General features: G+C 45.6%; 2 protein-coding genes across 32 annotated transcripts in view; both read left to right on the top strand.

Moving 5' to 3' along the window:
* The window catches only part of NR1H3 (nuclear receptor subfamily 1 group H member 3), a 31304-nt gene extending 25208 nt beyond the window's left edge, over positions 1-6096 (top strand). For all 16 annotated transcript variants that reach the window (XM_075105450.1, XM_075105443.1, XM_075105440.1 and 13 more), the window contains 4 exons: positions 157-256; positions 1902-2015; positions 2855-2949; positions 4147-6096. In XM_075105450.1, the coding sequence (XP_074961551.1) occupies positions 157-256; positions 1902-2015; positions 2855-2949; positions 4147-4293 (456 nt within the window). In that variant the 3' untranslated portion in view covers positions 4294-6096. The remainder of the gene's footprint in view (positions 1-156; positions 257-1901; positions 2016-2854; positions 2950-4146) is intronic.
* Positions 6097-9504: 3408 nt separating this feature from the next.
* Positions 9505-18618, top strand: part of MADD (MAP kinase activating death domain) — a 74818-nt gene continuing 65704 nt past the window's right edge. For 9 of the 16 annotated variants that reach the window (XM_075105412.1, XM_075105411.1, XM_075105406.1 and 6 more), the window contains exon 1: positions 9622-9756. The gene's annotated coding sequence lies outside the window, so the exon portion shown is untranslated. Of the gene's footprint in view, positions 9842-18618 lie in introns of all 16 variants that reach the window. The other 7 variants (XM_075105415.1, XM_075105414.1, XM_075105413.1 and 4 more) reach the window with 2 other exon arrangements.

Below are 18618 nucleotides of genomic sequence, written 5' to 3'. Positions count from 1 at the left end.
TTCCCAGAAGCAGACACCGCAAAGGATGCAGCAGAATTTACCTTGGAATTTTTAAGCACTCTGAGAGAAACTTTCAGAGGTGCTCTAACACTCAGCAAACTATCGATGTTGTAACATTCTTGTTTTCAAATCAAGTTTATCTGTTTCTGGTTTCAGGTGATGTTGTTGGAGACATCTCGGCGCTACAATCCAGAGATTGAGAGCATCACCTTTCTTAAGGACCTGAGCTATAATCGGGATGATTTCGCCAAAGCAGGTGGTCCATTAGACAGGTGTTTCTTGTTTCTTCCTTCCCTGTCTTGTGTCTTTCATCTTGTCCTTTTTTAATGTAGGCTGCTGGAAATAGTATGTGGGGCCTTAAAACTCAAGTCGGGTGAGAGGTTTAGAACAGGACCAGACCAATAGCCCCCACAAACCCTTTTTTTTTTTTCTCTCCCCACTTTTGACATGTGATACTAGCTCAGTTCATGTCTCTTTTTAAGATGTGAACTTGCTTTGGAAAATTTGGACTCTTACAGCATGAAAATCTTTCTTGTAAGAGTGCACTGAGGGCTAGCAGCTGGTGTGAACTTCCTTCATGGTAGAGATCTGATGTGGGCATGTGGTCTTGGAGCTGCATCAGATCATGACAAATCAATCCCTAGTCTTTTTCTCCCTTGCAAGTATATCACTTGCTAATCTGGATGCATGCTTTGAGTGATGACATCAGTGTGATTACATTTCAGTTGATATGAAGTCTGTATTGTGCACTGAAGATCCCCACAAAGTACTTTAGACATCAGCTCAGTGTACGATGGTCTGTGGTGATGTGATTTCTGAAGTCTGTTTTTCCAGGACTGATGAGTGTCTGTAATTTCAGATGAAGTAACAGGAAGTGTGTTTTACAGAAATGCTGAAGATACAAGATGTTGGCTGTTATTAATGTGGTTCTTTTTTTTATTCCTTGGGTTAACCCAATTAACCCAGTATTATTACTTAACCCAATATGTATTATTTAACATAATTGAGATGGCTTGTATATAAAACTTTCCTCTTTGACACTTTTCCTGGTAGCCGCCTTTTCAGATTACTAGGAAGGCAAAAAGCAGGCAGCCAGAAAGATTCCCTCCATCTTGTTCATCCTTCTTTGATGCAGTATGACTGCATTTTTTTTTTTTCATCATTTTTGCACCAAATCAAAAACTTAGGTGCTGTTTTGGGGGAAAGACCTAAAGTTGTCAGCATGATTGTATAGTGCATAGCACAAAGTGCTATGATTTGACAGTGGCCTCTGTATTCTATGACCATAAATACCAGTGCATTTCTGCCTGACTGCTTTTATCAAAGAAGGTGATTGCAAGCCTAAGTCAGGTTCTGCTTCAGCTCTCCCAGCTTTTTGAGCTGAAGGAAATGGCATAGTTCAGACTTCTTGGAATTATATATTTTCAGCTCAGACAGACTTCAGATGAATGCAAAGCATGGGATTAAAGCTTTCTTTGAAAGCAAAAGGGCTGCTGTGTTTGAAGGAGGTGATGGTGCGAGCGTGGGAACTATAGGTGCTGTACTTATGGGATTCTGACTTTTTGATGGACTTAACTGATAGTTGATGTCTTGTTCCTTTAGCTGTTGCCTCGTAATGTGCTGTGGGGCATTTAAGGCTCTAAGAAAACCCAGAAATAGCATCATTTTATACTTAGAGCCTGACTCCTCAGCCACTGATGGCGCTCATCAGTAGCAGTGAGTTGTAAAGGGAGGTTTCAGCCACACTTGGAACATAATGTAAAGGTTTTTCCCTGCCTGCCTGTCCTACCCGCTCCCTGGTGTACTGTGATGGGTTTCTGGCAGCTTATTTCATGAGCGGGAGGGAGAGAGAGAGGGGAAAATTGTCATTGCGTCACCTTGTTCTCTTCTGTCTGTTGCAGGTCTGCAGTTTGAGTTCATTAACCCCATCTTTGAGTTCTCAAAGGGAATGAATGAGCTACAGCTGAACGATGCTGAATATGCACTTTTAATCGCCATCAACATTTTCTCTGCAGGTAAAAAGCCAGGGAGATCTGAAGAGCTGCAGCAGTGAATCAGAGGGCAAAGACAGTAGAGTTAAAGAAGGTCACAAGCTGAAGAAGAGTCAGAGGGTGCACAGGGTCTAGTGACAGTGGAAGTGTGTTGCTACTTCTTAGGGTATTTGTTATAGTCTTAATTTTCTGGTGCTACCTCCAGAGGAAATCAGCATTCCCCACTGATTGAACAGTGTACAGAAAAATCAGCCAATATTTATCTTCCTCACTTAAAAATTGCTATTTTACTGTCCCCTGAAGGTACTTGGCACCTCTCTGGTGTGACCCAGGTCATGTGCCATGAGTGACATCTAGTGGTCAAGTAAAGATACTCTGGATGTGAGACTAGTATTGCTCTGGGCCAGTACAGGGCTTTGCGGAGAACCCACCTCTACTCTTTACTTCTCTCTTCTGTCTTGTGACCTGAAAGATTAAATTTTTCTTTCCCCTTTGTTCCTGTTTTCTAACTGGCTCAGATGCTGGAGAGACTTTTCCATTCCCTCCTGAATAGGCAGCTTCTCATCTTCCCTGGGACAGGAATGTGAGACCAAACACACCTAGTGCTGTTTGATGTCTCTAACCTTCTGCCTCTGTAGGAGTCAGATTGGGCTCCCCATGTGCAGTAGACATCACTGAGAAAGAACAGTTACAGGAAACTGATGTAACTGTGGCAGTTGTGGATGACCTTCCCAGCTGTGCTGGGTGAATGCTAGATGGGGGTTTGGGGTGAGACCATACTGTGGGGCTGGGGTTAGGGAGGATGTCAAGTTGAGTGAAGCTGCCTGTGGCCATCTGCTTGCTTATAACGTGCTTTTTCGCAGACCGACCGAATGTGCAGGACCAGTCCCTGGTGGAGAGGCTGCAGCACACCTATGTGGAAGCCCTTCATTCTTACATTTGCATCAACAGACCAAATGTAAGTGCCTGACCAGACCATCTCCAGTGATGATGCAGACTGATTTTGTGTTCATGCGGGCATGGCTTCTGCAGTACTGTCCGTAACAGGTGTCTTGCTGCCTGTACTGTCATGTTCTTCCCTTCTGTAGCTGTTTGGTAGCAGCTGTAAATGCAGGATATGTGAGCTGTCACAGCCTGCTGTCTTGTGTCATAGAATCATTAAGGTTGGAAAAGACCTCTAGGATCATCAGGTCCCAACACCCAACACCACCAGGCCTCCTAAAGCATGTCCCCAAGTGCCATGTCTACACTTTTTTTTTAACAGCTCCAGGGATGGTGGCTCCACCACCTCTCTGGGAAGCCTGTTCCAGTGCCTGACCACTCTCTCAGGAAAGACATTTTTTCCTAATATCCAATATAAACCTCCCTTGACACAGCTTGAGGCCATTTCCTGTCGTCGTATCACTAGTGTCTTGGGAGAAGAGACCAACACCCACCTCACTACAACCTCCTTTCAGGTAGTTGCGGAGAGCGATAAGGTCTCCCCTCAGCCTCCTCCTCTCCAGGCTAAACCCCCCCAGCTCCCTCAGCCTCCCCTCATCAGACTTGTTCTCTAGACCCTTCACCAGCTTTGCCCTTCTCTGGACATGCCCCAGCACCCTGAATGTCCTCCTTGTACTGAGGGGCCCAAAGCTGAACACAGGATTCAAGGTATAGCCTCCCCAGTGCTGAGTACAGGGGCACAATCACTGCCCTGCTCCTGCTGGCCACACTATTCCTGATACAAGCCAGGATGGTGTTGGCCTTCTTGGCCACCTGAGCACTGCTGGCTCATGTTCAGCCAGCTGTCAATCAGCACCTCCAGGTCCTTCTCTGCCAGGCAGCTGTCCAGCCACTCTTCCCCAAGCCTGTAGCGTTGCATGAGGTTGTTGTGAGCCAAGTGCAGGACTCAGCACTTGGCCTTGTTAATCCTCATACAATTGGCCTCAGCCCATCGATCCAGCCTGTCTGTGTTCCATAGTTTAGTCAGCATGGAAGTCTGGAGTTCTGGGACATTGTATAGTATCTGTGTTCCTCCACACTGCCGTCTCCTGGAGAATGCTGGGTTTAGAAGAAGTCACGACTGTGGTTACAATGTATTATTAGGTGTGGTAATTTTTTGACCAAAGTTTTAGTGTGAATTTACTAACAGCTGTCGGTTTGTCTGACTCTGCAGGACCGCCTGATGTTTCCACGGATGTTAATGAAGCTGGTCAGTCTTCGGACACTAAGTAGTGTCCACTCCGAACAGGTGTTTGCCCTTCGGCTGCAGGACAAGAAACTCCCTCCCCTGCTTTCAGAAATCTGGGATGTGCATGAGTGACTGCATGTTCCCAGGGCGCTGATGTGCTGACATAATGCCGTCTCCCAGCCTTTGCTAATGAGAAGCCAGCCTCCCCTCTCCAAAGCACTGAACTCTGGGCTAGACAGTGCAGGGAGTAATGAGCCTTGGGGTTTCAGTGTTGTCATGAGACTATGCAGGAGGCAGCTGGGGTAGACCAGATGGGAGGGCTGGTTTCATTGTAGTGCCCATACCCAAAAGGAATAACGTGAAACATCTGAAAACGGTAGAAATGAAGACCTTCCCCACACACATAAACCTCTTTCTTCAGTCTTTCTCTGCTCTAAGCATGTCCTGAGGGTTTGCCCATTGATCATCTTCTCTCTTGTCAGTTACGAAAATGAATTTGCAGGAACTTGCCAAACCCTCTCTATTGAGAGTAACATAGCTCAAAAGGCTTCTGCAGGGTCCCCAGTGTACCTGGATCTGAGGAGCTCAGGGAAGTCAATGTGGATGTTCTAGGGGTTTCACTGGGCTTCCTATAAATACAATCCCTTGTTTGTGCTACCCTTTACAACAATTCCAAGAGAAGTAGCTGTTATTTCTTTACTATGAGACTTAATCTCTAGAGCAGCCCTTTCACTCTGTCCCTCCTTCAGAAAAAGAATTCCTCTAATATGTAGTGCCCTTTGTCTAACAGGGAGACTCCCTGGGTAGGGAACATTTGTGCATCAGAAAGACATCAGGCATAAAGTAGTGGATTTTTTTGTAATGTAGTACATTGCAGTTTTATCTCACGCTGGTTCTTAGCCAGTTCACTTTACCTTTGATTTGCTAACAACTGATAATTTTAGTTCAAAACAAATCAGGGCATAGATTTTATCTTTAGGGGTGGAATAGAAGAAAGATAGGTGGGAAGGACAGGTACCTAGGCAAGGTAGGTGTGGTGGAAGGATCTCAAAAAAAGAAAAATTCCAAGAATTTGGAGCATGTGGTATGTGTTCCAAGGTGGGTGTGAAGATGTATCAGCTGAGGAAAGAGGACACTCTGCATCTAGTGAAATACGTGGGCATTGCGTAAGCTATGGGCTGCACAACTCTTAGATCATGGGCTGCAGGAATATTGGGTATAACCAGGTCCACTTGCATCTTCTTCCTTTTGCCAGTTTTTCCAAGGTACTTCCTCAAGGTTTTAGTGATGGTAATGGAATATGGAGGCCCCTCCTGTAAGAGGACCCCCAACGGCTTTAGAAGGACACTTGGATCTTGTAACCTTTCTTTGCCTTGGGCACTGAGAGATCCACACTGGATTTATGCCCCAAGTTCTTAAGTATCCACATCCATAATTATTCTAGGTTTTACAGCAATATCTCATGTGATGGAAGAGAAATACACTGTTATAAAACATGTTCCTTATTTTCCAAGAAACAACATCTTACGGCTGATCTCAGAGATGTAACCTTAAGCATCCTGGTAGCTTGGTCTCATGAGTCTTCTCTGTCATAGGGGTCTAGCTTTGCTTGCCCGGTGAGCATCCCAAGAGCCTAGGTTCACATGGCTCTTTTTTGTTTTGTTTTTTTTTTTTGTGTTTTTTTTTTTTTTTGGCTGTGTATCTGAGCGCTATGCCCGTGGTGAGGGTATCGTGTCCATTTTGCACTTGAGGTTGGTCCCCTGCCACTGGCCTTCACTCTGCACCTTTGTAAAGCACTTGTAACAATCTGTAAAATAATCTGTTGTTTTTTATAACTCATGGCAATTGCAAAAATTCTTGTTTAAATCTGTATTTTTAACTAATCTGTTTGAGAAATGTTAATGTTTATATAAAAGAATAAAGCCTAATACAGGATTTTGACATTCTCTGATGTGCTGTCATTAGGCTGGAGGAGTGCGGAATAAGTTCTTGATGTAACAAGCTCAAGTAGATATGAAAATCAGTATATAGGTTGGGGAGAAGCAAGAAGTGGTGAAAAAGAAATAGCAGTGCAACCCCAGGCAGTTTCTTTGGGCCTCTTCTATGAGATTTTAGCTTGCTGTTGGCTAATGTTGGCAAATGGGTGAAGTGGATTAAGTGCGTGTCATGAAGACCATGAGTTACCCATACGTACCTCACCTTGATTCAGAATTTAACCCTTTTTATTTCATGTGCTCCATTTTCCACATATCGTGGCTCACCAAAATTGAAATAGGACTCTGCTGTGCCCCTGTCTGTTGAGTGAATTTTAGCAGAATCCTAGCTGATACTTTGTGTGAATACATTGGAAATGATCTGCATTGGAGAATTAATAGGAATAGCTATCCACGTGCATTGCCTCGAAGGGAGTGGTAGATGGGGGGGAAGCAGAGAGCTGTCCAGCATGTGCTGCTTCCTCAGCACTTGAAGATCCCCTGCCACAATGGGAAAGGACAGCAATCAACAATTCAGCAAGGCTCCATGCCACAGGTTGTTCTGAAGCCTGTACATTATGTCAGAGTACAAAATTTAAATTTGAAACTACTATGTCGTGGTTCAGCCTCAGTTGGCAACTAAACACCACGCAGCTGCTTGCTTACTTACCCCCACCCCCGTGGGACAGGGAAAGAATCGGAAGAGCAAAAGCAGAAAAAAAAAAAAACCTAACAAACTTGTGGGTTGAGATAAGAACAGTTTAATAATTACAATAAAATAATAATGATTATAATAATATAAAATGGAAAAGGAAAAAAAACCCCAGAAACAAAGAACTGCTCACCACCCGCCGACCCGACGCTGCCCATCCCCAAGCTGCGATTGCTGCCTCCCTCCCCCGGCCAGCCCCTCCCAGTAACACACTGGTCATGACATTACATGATATGGAACATCCCTTTGGTCAGTTTGAATCCTCTCTCTTGGCTGTGCCCCCTCCCCTCCCAGCTGCTCATGCCCCCGGCAGAGCCTGGGAAGCTGGAAAAGCCCTTGACTAGCACAAGCACTGCCCAGCAACAACCAAAACATTGGTGTGTTACCAACATTGTTTTCATGCTAAGTCCAAAGCACAGCACTGTGCCAGCTGCAGTGAAGAAAATTAACTCTATCCCAGCTAAAACCATGACATACTGAAACAGAGGAAGATGGAATAGGAATAGGCTTATAGGAGACTGCAGTGGGGTATGAGGTGGGGAGTAATGAGCAGAGCTCAGGACCTCGAGCCAGCCCCGCTAGGGTAGAGGGCGGCTGGGATTTGCTAACCCACAAGGCTGTCAGCAGTGAAGAGGCAGTAGCAGTGAAGCTGCAGTTTTGTTTTTAGCTTCATTTTATGCTGCATCTCATTTTTGCTAATTTGAACAGGAAAAACTGCATGTAAATTTGATGTATTTTCAAGGTGCAACCTATAATGTCATTGTTGATGGCTGTGGTGAAAATGGTGATTTTTCCTTTGTTCTTGCTTCTCCATCCCTTTTCACTGTCACGTGATCAAATATAAGCTCCTTATTTACATATTCATGTTCTCATTTTTTTCAAAAGTGCAAATCAGTACAGAATTAGTTTTTCATTTTATAGCAGCTTCCCAGGTGAGCCCAGGGAGCTGAAGTAAGCAGTTGTGGGGAAGAACCTTCCTTGAGATCAGTGGCCCTTTGTACTTCTGTATTTGCAAAATGCTACCTAGGTTTGAGACCTGGTCCTGCCACTCTAAGCCTCTGTACTCTATCTTCTCAAATTAATTTTGCTAACTTGGCCGCTGGAGGAATCATGGAGTGCTTGAAATCTAATCTCAGGAGGTGTTCCCTGATGGCTCTACCCTTATGCAACAGCCATGTTTGCACACCATCTGTTCAGATTAATGGCGGGAGGAAGAAAAGATGGGTGTATTTCTGAAATCCCAATTCCCCTACAATGGACAGAGTACAGATGTGGACTATCAAATCAAGTATTTCACCATTTTGCACCTTGTATTTATTTTTTTAAACCATTGGGATACCTGTGGTAGTTTTGGTTGCACTTGGGGTTTATCTTAGTAATTTTGTTTTTCAATAAATGGATTTGGTTGTGCAGTGCAGTTTATGGGAGCTTGGAAGGGCTTAAAAAAGCTGCATCTTAGGCTTTTAATAATCACATTCTCTTGTAATCTTACGAAGCTGGTAGCAAATTGGAAAGCAGCATGGCGTGCACAGGGTGAAAGCACACAGCGCTGTTATCTCCTGGTTGTAAGGCAGTGATTCCTTATCCATGCAGCTCTCGCTTGCCTGGAGCCGGGCTTTGCTGCCAGGCTTCACCTTCTGCTTGCCAGGAGGAGGTCTGAAGGCAGTCATCTGATGCTCTGGGTGGCTGAAATGTGCCAGGTGATTGTCAGGTGGACTGCTCTGTAGAGCTGCATCTGCGTGGCTTTTTCTGCTTCTGCCATTTTAGGATTGTAGAATGGTTTGGGTTGGAAGGGACATTTAGAGGCCATCTAGTCCCACCCCCCTGCAGTGAGCAGGGACATCTCCAACTACCTCAGGTTGCTCAGAGCCCCGTCCAGCCTGACCTGGAATGTTTCCAGGGAGGGGGCATCGACCACCTCTCTGGGCAACCTGTTCCAGTGCTTCACCACCCTCATTGTAAAAAGTATCTTCCTCATATCTAGTCTGAATCTCCCTTCTTTTAGTTAAAACCATTACCCCTTTGCCCTGTCATAATAGGCCCTGCTATAAAGTTTGTCCTCATCTTTCTTACAAGTCCACTTTAAGTACTGAAAGGCCGCAATAAGGTCTCCCCAGAGCCTTCCCTTCCCCAGGCTGAACAACCCCAACTCTCTCAGCCTGCCTTTGTACGAGAGGTGCTCCAGCCCTCGGATCATTTTTGTGGCCTCCTCTGGACTTGCTCCAACAGCTCCATGTCCTTCCTGTGCCGAGGGCTCCAGAGCTGGACGCAGCACTGCAGGTGGGGGTCTCACCGGAGCAGAGGGGCAGAGTCACCTCCCTTGACCTGCTGGCCACGCTGCTTTTGATGCGGCCCAGGACAGAATTGGCTTGTGAGCTGTGTCATGTCCAGCTTTTCACCCACCGGTACCCTCGGGTCATTCCCTGCAGGGCTGCTCTCCACCCCTCATCCCCCAGCCCGTATGGATACTGGGGGTTGCCTGCCGGCTGCCCTCACCGTCCCGGCTGAGGGGGATGGCGGCGGGGGAGGCCGCGGCTTCGCCAGTCCCGGAGGCGCGACCTGGGGCGCTGGCTGGAGCGGCGGCGGCGCCGGTGAGGCGGTTCCCCCCCCCGCCGCCGGTGCCAGTGGTTTGCTCCTCTCCTCCCTCCCCGTGGTGGCGGTGGCGCGTTCCGCTCCCGGCGCTCGATGCGGAACTGGCTGGACGCGGCGGCGGCAGGTGAGCGGCGCTGCCCGGGCGGGCGGGCAGGCAGGGCGCGCGCACGCACGCACGCACGCAGACACGCACATGCCAAAACCGTGGACGCCGCCGTAGCGCCGCTACGCGCGGGCTGGGCCGGGCCGAGCCGAGCAGGAGGTTGTGGAGCGCGGCCGGCGGCGCTGCCTGAGGGGATCGCACCGGCGCAGCTGGCGGTAGGGCACTGCCCCCGCTCCGCCTGCCGGCGCCGCCCGGCCGGGCGCTGTGGCGATGCTGGAGTGCGGGTAGCCTTCCCGCAAGGTCACTGGGGGCGGGGGTGGCGGCCGCTGGGCAGCCTGGGGCAGGGGTCGCTCTCGTGATTCTAGCTGAGGAGGAGGCAGCGGGGCCCTGGAAATGGCGGCGTGGCCGGCCGGGGAGGGGGCGCGGGGCCCGCCGCCATCCCGCGCCGCGGGGCGGGCAGGGCCGGGCCTGCCGCCGCTTCCCCTCGCTCCCCGCCGGGAGGAGGCGATGAAATAGGTAAAGGGAGGCGCAGAACGGAGCTATCCCCTTTGAAGGGCTTGGGCGTGCGGCTTTGCGAAGGGAGTGCTGCGGCAGCGGGGCGGGGAGGGTGCGCGTACCCCTTGGTTCGCAAGCAGCAGGTTCTGCCACTCCCCGAGACAATAGAATAGGAAATCCGCTTTATACTAAGCGATTTCTTACGAAGTAACCTATAAACCAAGAGCGTTTTCCCCTTAGAAAAGGGCGTCCCCACTTCGCTGTGTCACGCACTTTAATTTCCAGGTGGAGGAAGGGGCGAAAGCTTGGTCCGCGTTACGGTTCGCGTGGAGTCACTATAAAGAAGTGCTTAGAGAAATTATAAGCTTTGGGGGAATCTGATTTGTTGCCTGGCTTTCTCCTCTCCCTTTCTTCCCCTGAAGTTGCCCATAAACTGCGCTTGTTCCCTGACTAATATGGAATAACATACGCTGTAAGTTCGCAGCCCCGGGACAGAGCTGTGAATCTGGCAATACGCTGCGCTTTCCCTCGGTGAGCCAGCCATTTTCTCTGTATTCAGTGCAACTCCGGGTCAGCATTTCTGTTGGTGTGCTCTCCGACGTCCTTGCTCTGCTCTTTGCAGCATCACTATCTGCAAAAAGGATGTTACTGATAGGCGGAAGCAAGGGGAGGGGAGATGTGTTGTGGTGTCCTGAGGGTCATGTAACCAAACCAAAGGAAGCCAAATATAGGCTGGTTGGGAAGTGTCCCCGTTTTTGGACTTTATACTGCTTGAACCTCGGGAGCTGTTTTGGATAGGCACAAGAAGTACTTGATGTTTTCAGCACTAACGAAAATCTGCAATCCTGATACGTCGGAGAGAGCACCCGAGACATCTGACGCTCACAGAGCACCTTACTGTATGTTTAATAAAATGCAAAATCATCCGCAAGTCTCTAGAACACTATTGTTTGAAAAATAATATGGTCTTGTCCACAATAAAAAATTTTCTACATGCCTGTCCAGTGGTGCTGCAGCTGTATTACAAGCCTGGACTTTTGTGTTTTTTACCAAATTAACAGCTTTCAGGCTGTAAGCTTCAGAGCCCAAGATATGTTTTGATGATGTATGTGTTACGTGCCAAAGCCGTGAATGTGTAGTGAGTGGCAAAAAAAAAAAAAAGTGTTCTAGTTTCAAGTTTTCATTGAAAAACAAATATTCTAGAGGGCAAACCTCTTCTTCAACCCTGATGCAACTCTGTAACTCTTTTGAATGCAGACAGATTGGTCTTTCTTACACACGCACAACTTCAGTCTGTTTCAGAAGGATTTTGGAGAAATAAAAGTTTCAATAATTTTTAACAGTAAGCCTTGCCCACCTAGCCAAAGTAGCTTTTCAGTTTTTAGATTATCAGGATTGATGGTTCAGTAGAAATGGTAACAGCATCAGTGCATCTCAAGTCTTACTAAAGTGCTTGTTCATATCATCTTCCTAAATTAAATTAATGTTGGCTTTGGTTTTTATCTGGCTTGGGGCAAGGGGCACAGAAGCTTATAATTGATAGCTTTTTCCCTTTCACCTCAAGCCATATAAAATATTTAAGTTATGTGTAGGCAGGATGTACTAGACCTACCTCTGGAAAGATGTTCAGTCTGTTCTATTTAACATCTTTTGCAATAAGTCAGTTGAAAAACCAAACATCTATGAATATTTCTGGTATTAAATTAGCAAGTCATAAGTACTGCTGAATTCTAAGAGAATGAATCTCTTCACAGTTTTTGATTTACAGCACTTGAGCTAATGGATTTTCTCTGATACTTCTTCCCAGATACGTGTGTTAGAGAAATGACTTTTTTTTTTTAGGAAAAAATACTGTTAGAGATTTAGTGCATGAGAGTGGATAACAAATGATGTATAATTTAGTAACTTGGCTGTCATTTCACACTGTAGTTTTTTAACTAGGTGGGTAGTGCCATTGTGATCACAAGATGGAAATTGATACTTTTTTGTTAAAGCCAAGTACAGAGTTGAGTGTTTTACTTATTTGCCGTTAAGAAGGAATTGGAGACAGGCAACACGTGTTACAACCCAGATTAATTCCTGCAAATATCCTTTGGCCCTATTGTGCCTGCATTTAAGACATACTGCATTAAATTTCCAGGCAGCCCCTTAGCAGAAAGGCTTTGACGTAGTTGTTCAACACAAGAGTAGAAGACACAGGATGCAGCTATTGGTTGGGGATATGCAGCAACGGGGAAAGGATTTAGAAACAAGAATGAAGGAGCTTGATATGCAAGATTAATGTCACTTCCCCAGTTTAAATGATCTCCACCTATCTCGAGGTATAAATTTTCATGAAGGAAAAGCCTTGTCAGTGACCTAACGAGACTTGAAGTGAAACAAAGATAAGCAGCATGAGGCATCAGTTAGAAGGGGGTGTTTTTTAGTGGATTTATATGTTGACCTGTGGAATAATGTGGTATTTCTTTTGATGATGGAAGGATTTGCTGCTTTTCCTTATCTACCTCAAGAGCTACGAAAAACTGTTATGATGACCTGCTGTTTGCTCTCTGGAACTGAGCCTGTATAATTCAGCTGGTCTTTACTCTGTTGTCTGAGCTAGAAAATAATTGTATGGCAATTAGATTCTCTGTCACTGGAGGCTTTTAAAGCTGTCATGACCATATGAAAATTACTCTTGATGACTGAGAAACATGCCTCTGATTTATCTCCTGGAAATAGAATAACCAACTGAAACCACAAACCCAGCAAGACTCTGAAGAAATGACCCACGTACTGCCAGGAGCCCTAAAAATATCTTTATACTGGAGAACTCCAAAATGAGGAGGCTGTGCCTTTTGGTGCCCAGAAATGCTGAATTGTGAGAGGTTGTGTTTACTTTTAATCACTGCTACTAGCAGGACCCTTGCAGTGATTTAAAAATAAGCGGTGCTTGCATATGCCAAAATTACCTATGCTGAGGCAGTTCTTATGCTGCGCTCCTAGGTGTTGCGGTTCATGAGAGACTGTTGTGTTTCCAGGCTCTTGTGAGAAATAACACGTCGGTGTAGCAGCAAGGCACAAAGTTTCATGGTTTTCTGTTTCTTCCTTCAATATTTCACAGCAGTGGCAGCCCTCAAAAAAGGGCTGGTCATCATGTTACCTTTGAGGTATCCTGTAATGTTTGTCAGAGCTCTCCTTTTTGTTTTGTTTGTAACTAATTTCTAAACAGTTGTTCTAAGGGGTATTTGTCATAATCAGGAAATTAACCTTATTAAAAAAAAAAAATAAATTGAGGACAAAGATACATTACTGTCAATTTGGGTATATGATGACCTCCAGGAACTGTGTGTTATCTTGCGAGCAGAGCAGCCTTTTTTTTTCCCCCCTTTAATCTGTTCCTTCTCTTTGTCACGTCTGCGAGTTCAGCGTCATGGTGGTGTCCTGCTTCCCTTTATATTCTAACTGAATTTCCCACTGTCAGTATCAAGTGTTTGGTTGCCTTTTTACCTGTAGCTTTGACACCAGTTTCCCTGGGTCTCTTCTTGCCTGGGTATATCGTACTTGCTCTGGAAAGGCCCTCATGGCTGGAGATGGGGAGTTCTGCCTCTGCATCAGATAGCAGGAGGAGAGGAGTGCTTTTTGTGATAAAGATGATTAAGAATTGAAATGGGTATTCACCAAAATTGCTTCACCCAAGAGCACTGAGCCACTCTGCTGCTGTGTCGGTATCTGTTTCGGCTTGATAGCAGTTAAACTGTGCTCTGCTGGAGCTATGAGCTGGGCATGCTTGCTTTTCCTCTAGGCCATCTCATTTCTCCCTTCTTTCTCTCATTAGTCTTCAGACGTGTTGCGTTTTCCCTCCCTCCTTTGCCATGGTGACTGCTGATGTCTAGAAGGTCCTCTCAGGACCCCTCAATCTGTCACTCGCTGGCCCTAACAGTCATTTGAGGCAGTTCCTATTCCTTCTTTGTGCTGAGCTTGCTTCCTCCAATGTTTACATGTGGGTGAGTCTGCCAAATGTGTGCTTCCCACCTCCCAGAGCCCTAGCAGAGAGAAAATGGGCTTTTCTCTTTGCTTTCCTTTCAGTTTTGACCAGCTGGTAGTATGATTTATCACCAAAATTAATAGTAGGATTGGTCTGAGAGTAGAAATTTCTGATCTTCCATAGTGTTGGTGAAGAGAAGGGGAAGGTGTGTAGAGGGAAGGAATAACAAGGCAGGTGGTACGTGCAGGGAGGCAGGCTGAGTGTTCCTAAGACGAGGCAAACCAAATGTGAGGCTCTGAGTACCAGTTCTGGGGTGCTAACAACAGCCAAATAACTGGATTATTTATCTTTATTTTCCAATTCTCATTATTGTGAGCAAAGTTCCAGTGTTTCCACACTGGTTGTGAGCATCCCCCCTTTTCTGCCTTATAAAAGCCTAGAATTCATTGTTGGGATCCTGGCGAGGCTGTCATTTCTCCCTCTGTGGCCCATCTCCAGGAAAGAGAGTTGAACATGCCTGTATTTGGTGGTGGTGGTGCCATGAGTGATGTCACCTGTTAAATGAGTAGGTGAATAGCTTGAACCCTATGTGAGAGGAGAAGCCACTAGTCATTGGCATGCTCCTCGCTGTTTGCCTGTGGTGTGTCTTTTTTACCTGCTGTCCTCTTGTACAAGTCTCTTGTCTGAGCTCCTGGCTCAGAACTGCTTACCACTCGAGGGAGAGCACTGAATAATTTAGCAGTTGCAGCTGCATCCAGCAGTTTTCTCAATTTAAATGTCACATGCTTTGTTGTTATTGTGTTACTTTTTTAAGGCTGTGCATTTGCAGCGTTTGGCTTTTGGAAAAAAACCTGCTGGTGTCCGCGTTACAGGAACTGTGGCCTACTTCTCAAGCAGGAACTGGGCACAGAGGGCTGGGAATGGAAGCATGTCATGGGTACTGGGGTCTAAGCTGCACACAAAAGCAGCAAGAAAATTTCTCAGCTCAAAACTTGAGCCAAAAGCGGATCTAGTTTTGAAAAGAATGTGCTGCCATGGTGGTTGCAGAAAGAGAGGCTAATTCAGGGGTGTTGTGTATGTTTTGAGTTGCCTCCCCCCCCCCCCCTTGCAAAGTATATGAGCAGCTGCTACTGGAGTTTTGAGGACTGCTGAAAAGCTGATGAGGTAGAAATAGATGAGAAGGCTCTTGTATTTTGTGATGGCGATGTTGCACGAGGAGGGGAAAAAAAAGGATGGACTTGAACAGAGTGAAGGGCAGGGAGCAAGAGCTCCTGTTTTACTGTTCTGTCATGCAAATCTCTGGAGACTATTTTTAAATAAAAGATGAATTTAAGTTCAAACAGTGTAGAGCAGGAGAACTGGCTGGGTTGAGAGAGGGTTTTTATGCCAAAATTTATGTTGTGTGAAGATGGTGAGTGGTGCTCTGCGTGCCCTGCACTGTGAGGAGCTGCAGGAAGGATCATGAGAGAGGTGTTTCAGGCAGTAATGGGAGGGAGGAGAATAAGGTCTTTAACCTAAATTGAAGTGTGTGAAACGAACTGGGGCTGAGGCTAAAATCTGTCATCTTCTTCCTGTTAGCAAGTAGAGTACTGTAAAAACATAGCCTTCTCCTGCATTAGTTTATTGTTGATCGTTTTCTCCAAGAGTGTGATAGAATAAAAAGGATAACAGTATTTGCATACCATTCTTTCCCACCTGCTTATCTCTCATGGCTCATTCAAGGTCTCAGTCTTGGTTTTTCTTTTTGTTTTTCTTTTGTTTTTTAAAACAGTTAGCAGATGAATGTTCCAGCGCATGGTTTTCAAGTATCTGCTGGTGGGTACAGCTGTGCTTTTCTGGGGCAGGTCCTGCTGGGACCACTCCTTTGCATTTGCTGCTGCCTGCGAGTTCCCGTTAGGATTGCACATTCGTGGTGGCACATGTTGCATGTCCTTTTTTTGTGAGACTAAAGGAGCAGATGCAGTGGATGTCTGTGGAAGCATCCTATGTGTACCTGGCTAAGCGGATTTTGTCAGCTGCCATCGGTACTCGGCTCTCTGTGAGCAGTGATGACATCTGATACTTGTAGTATTCATGGATATGGCAAACCTCACCGACTGGGCGGCATTTAACGTGTTGCAGACGCTGTGCTGTTATCTAGCTCAGGGGCCTGCTGGTGCCAGGAGGAGTACGTTTCAGCGTTGGCTCCAGGCAGTCCTTGTGCCTGGCTGAAGGCTGTTTGTGGTGTGGGCTGTGCTGGGAGCTTTGGTGGTGGAGTGCTGCAGCTGCTCTATAAATAGACCTGATAGGCTAAGATCTAGGGACTAAAGATTGGGTTGCTATGGAGATTGATCTGAAACAGATTACCTGTGGGTCTGTTTTCACACCATGTGCATGTGTGGCGACTGTGTGGTCTTGCATGTACAGCAGGCTGCTTTAGCCAAGCATTTGGCTGAAGCAGGGGGGAAAGAGGAGGCAACACTGAAGGGCCAGCATGTGACAAGGATGGGGAAATATGTTGCTATAGCAACTGAGAACCAAACCAGTCCAGCTTCACTCTGTGATGCTGCAGAAAGGTTCCTGCCTGTGTGGCATGATACTTATGTTTGTGAACTAACTCTGGTCATGTTCAGTCTATTTATTGGCATCCCTGCCCATGCTACCTCCGTTTTGCTCTGGAAAACTGATGTGGAGGCTAAAGATGTTTGGCTGTGTCAGTACTGTTTTCAAAAGGCAAAGAGATAATACCATTCCGTAGTAGGAAAGGAAGAAATCTTTAAATTATTATCATGCTTCAGAAGGGCTTCCAAGGATATATTTTTGTATTACCAAAAACTGTTTTCACAGTTCTAATTCTCTTTAATCTGATTTATTCTGTCCTTTCCCTTGAGCTCTATGGATAGATGGAAAGTGGAAACAGTTGGGATGCATCTGCTGTTTTATCCATAAGGAACTTGTACTGCCTCAAGTGATGCGTGTGCCCCAGGGAGGATGCTTTTAGAGTCTGCCTGCAGTCCTGTTCTCTCCTGAGTGATTTCTTATGCTTGGAACTATCCCTAGGTATTTCGCAGAACCACACCTATATTATAGACTAACCGTACTAGATAAATATGCCATTGTCTATTTTAGGCATGCTTGCAATGCTTTGAAAGTGCCTCCTTTTTTTTTCTTTTTTTTTTTTTTGGTGCCAAAGTGCAAGTATTTTTTTAGGAGTCACAACATTGGCATGCACTGCTGCCTTGCCCAGGTGGATGGTAGCACACAAAGCAGCTGCACCAGTATAGCAAGTCCATCCAGGTCTTACTTTGGAAATATTCCATGTTCTGTCAAGCTCTGGAGTGTTCTCAACTCATCTGTGCGGTCGTCTGTGTTTCTTGTGTAGTAGAACCACTGTAGTGTCTGGATAATAGGGGTAGTGGGCTTCCTAGAATGTTGTATATTTCTAAGTATTAAACTACTAGCAGTGTTTAATGTTAATATGGCTATTAAGCAGAGAAGGTGTAAAAGGCTAGGTGAAGCAGGGACTGCTTGTCTGCTTATTTAAAAGCTTAGTACAAGCAAAAATAGTACGCCTGTACCAGAGATAATGGTTAGAATCACTTGAAACAGACTTTGAAGAAGGTGTAACCAAAATTTCAGTGCTAAAGATTATTAAAATGTCTAAAGACATGTCAAAGCTACCATGAATAGTTCATATTATGCTTCAGACTCTCTTGATTCCAGTTTCATAGTGAGTTAAGTGGGGTTTCTGGCCACAGAGGTGAGGTTGGCTAGTCCTGAGGTACTTGGACCTATTTCTCATAGCTTTGCAGATAGCTGTCTCAGCATACTCAAGGTGTGTAATGTGAGAAAAAGAAATACAAATCAACCAAAAAGCAGGCATTGAAATTCTTGGCCCTATTTGTATTTGATTCAGCTTTCAGTTTAGCCTGGCTGGTACTCAAGTTCACAGTAAACAATGCACTAAGGTCAGGAATAGCGGCTGTAGATCTGAACTGAGTACAGACTGTCTTGGCTGATAATAAACAGAAATTCAAGGTGTTCCAAGGAAATTTTAGAACTGAAAATTTAGTTCCTTTTGGACATGGCTGGAAATCTGGTCTTTCTCAAGGTGAGATTTCAGCGAACCAGAATTCATGTGGCTTCTGTCCTGTAATTCTTGCCATCTCCTTCCTTCACAACTTCCTCTTTTTTCTCTTAGAAATTAATGTCCCACTGTATGCTTTTCACTCAGTAAATTGAATTGTATGACCCTGGTTATTATTCTAAAGGTATCCATGCACAGTACTCCATACTGTGCAGTATGATTCTCGTACCAGATAAAAGATGGAGATAATGAAAGGAGAGGCTTTTCTGGTACCATCTTAAACTTTGGAAAAGTTGCAAGGAAAGCAGGGCTTAATGTTTGCCTGTTGGAAAGTAGTCTACTATCTTTGTATCATTTTTTCAAGCAATGATTTAAATACCTGCTGACTATTGCAGTTGAGTATAAGGCTGGAAGCTTCTGTGTGAGAAACATGACTGTAAGTGAGCTAAGTTGGGTTAACAGTTTGTTGTGTTGAAGTTATCCTTTGAGTAAATGAGTTTGTTCCTCTAGCTTTGCATCTAGAAAGAAAAGAGACTTTTAAAAAGACTG

This window comes from Phalacrocorax aristotelis, chromosome 10, assembly GCF_949628215.1.
Source record: "Phalacrocorax aristotelis chromosome 10, bGulAri2.1, whole genome shotgun sequence".
Classification (NCBI taxonomy): domain Eukaryota; kingdom Metazoa; phylum Chordata; class Aves; order Suliformes; family Phalacrocoracidae; genus Phalacrocorax; species Phalacrocorax aristotelis.
Note: the sequence above shows the minus strand (reverse complement) of the source record. Positions and strands in the feature narration are given on the sequence as shown.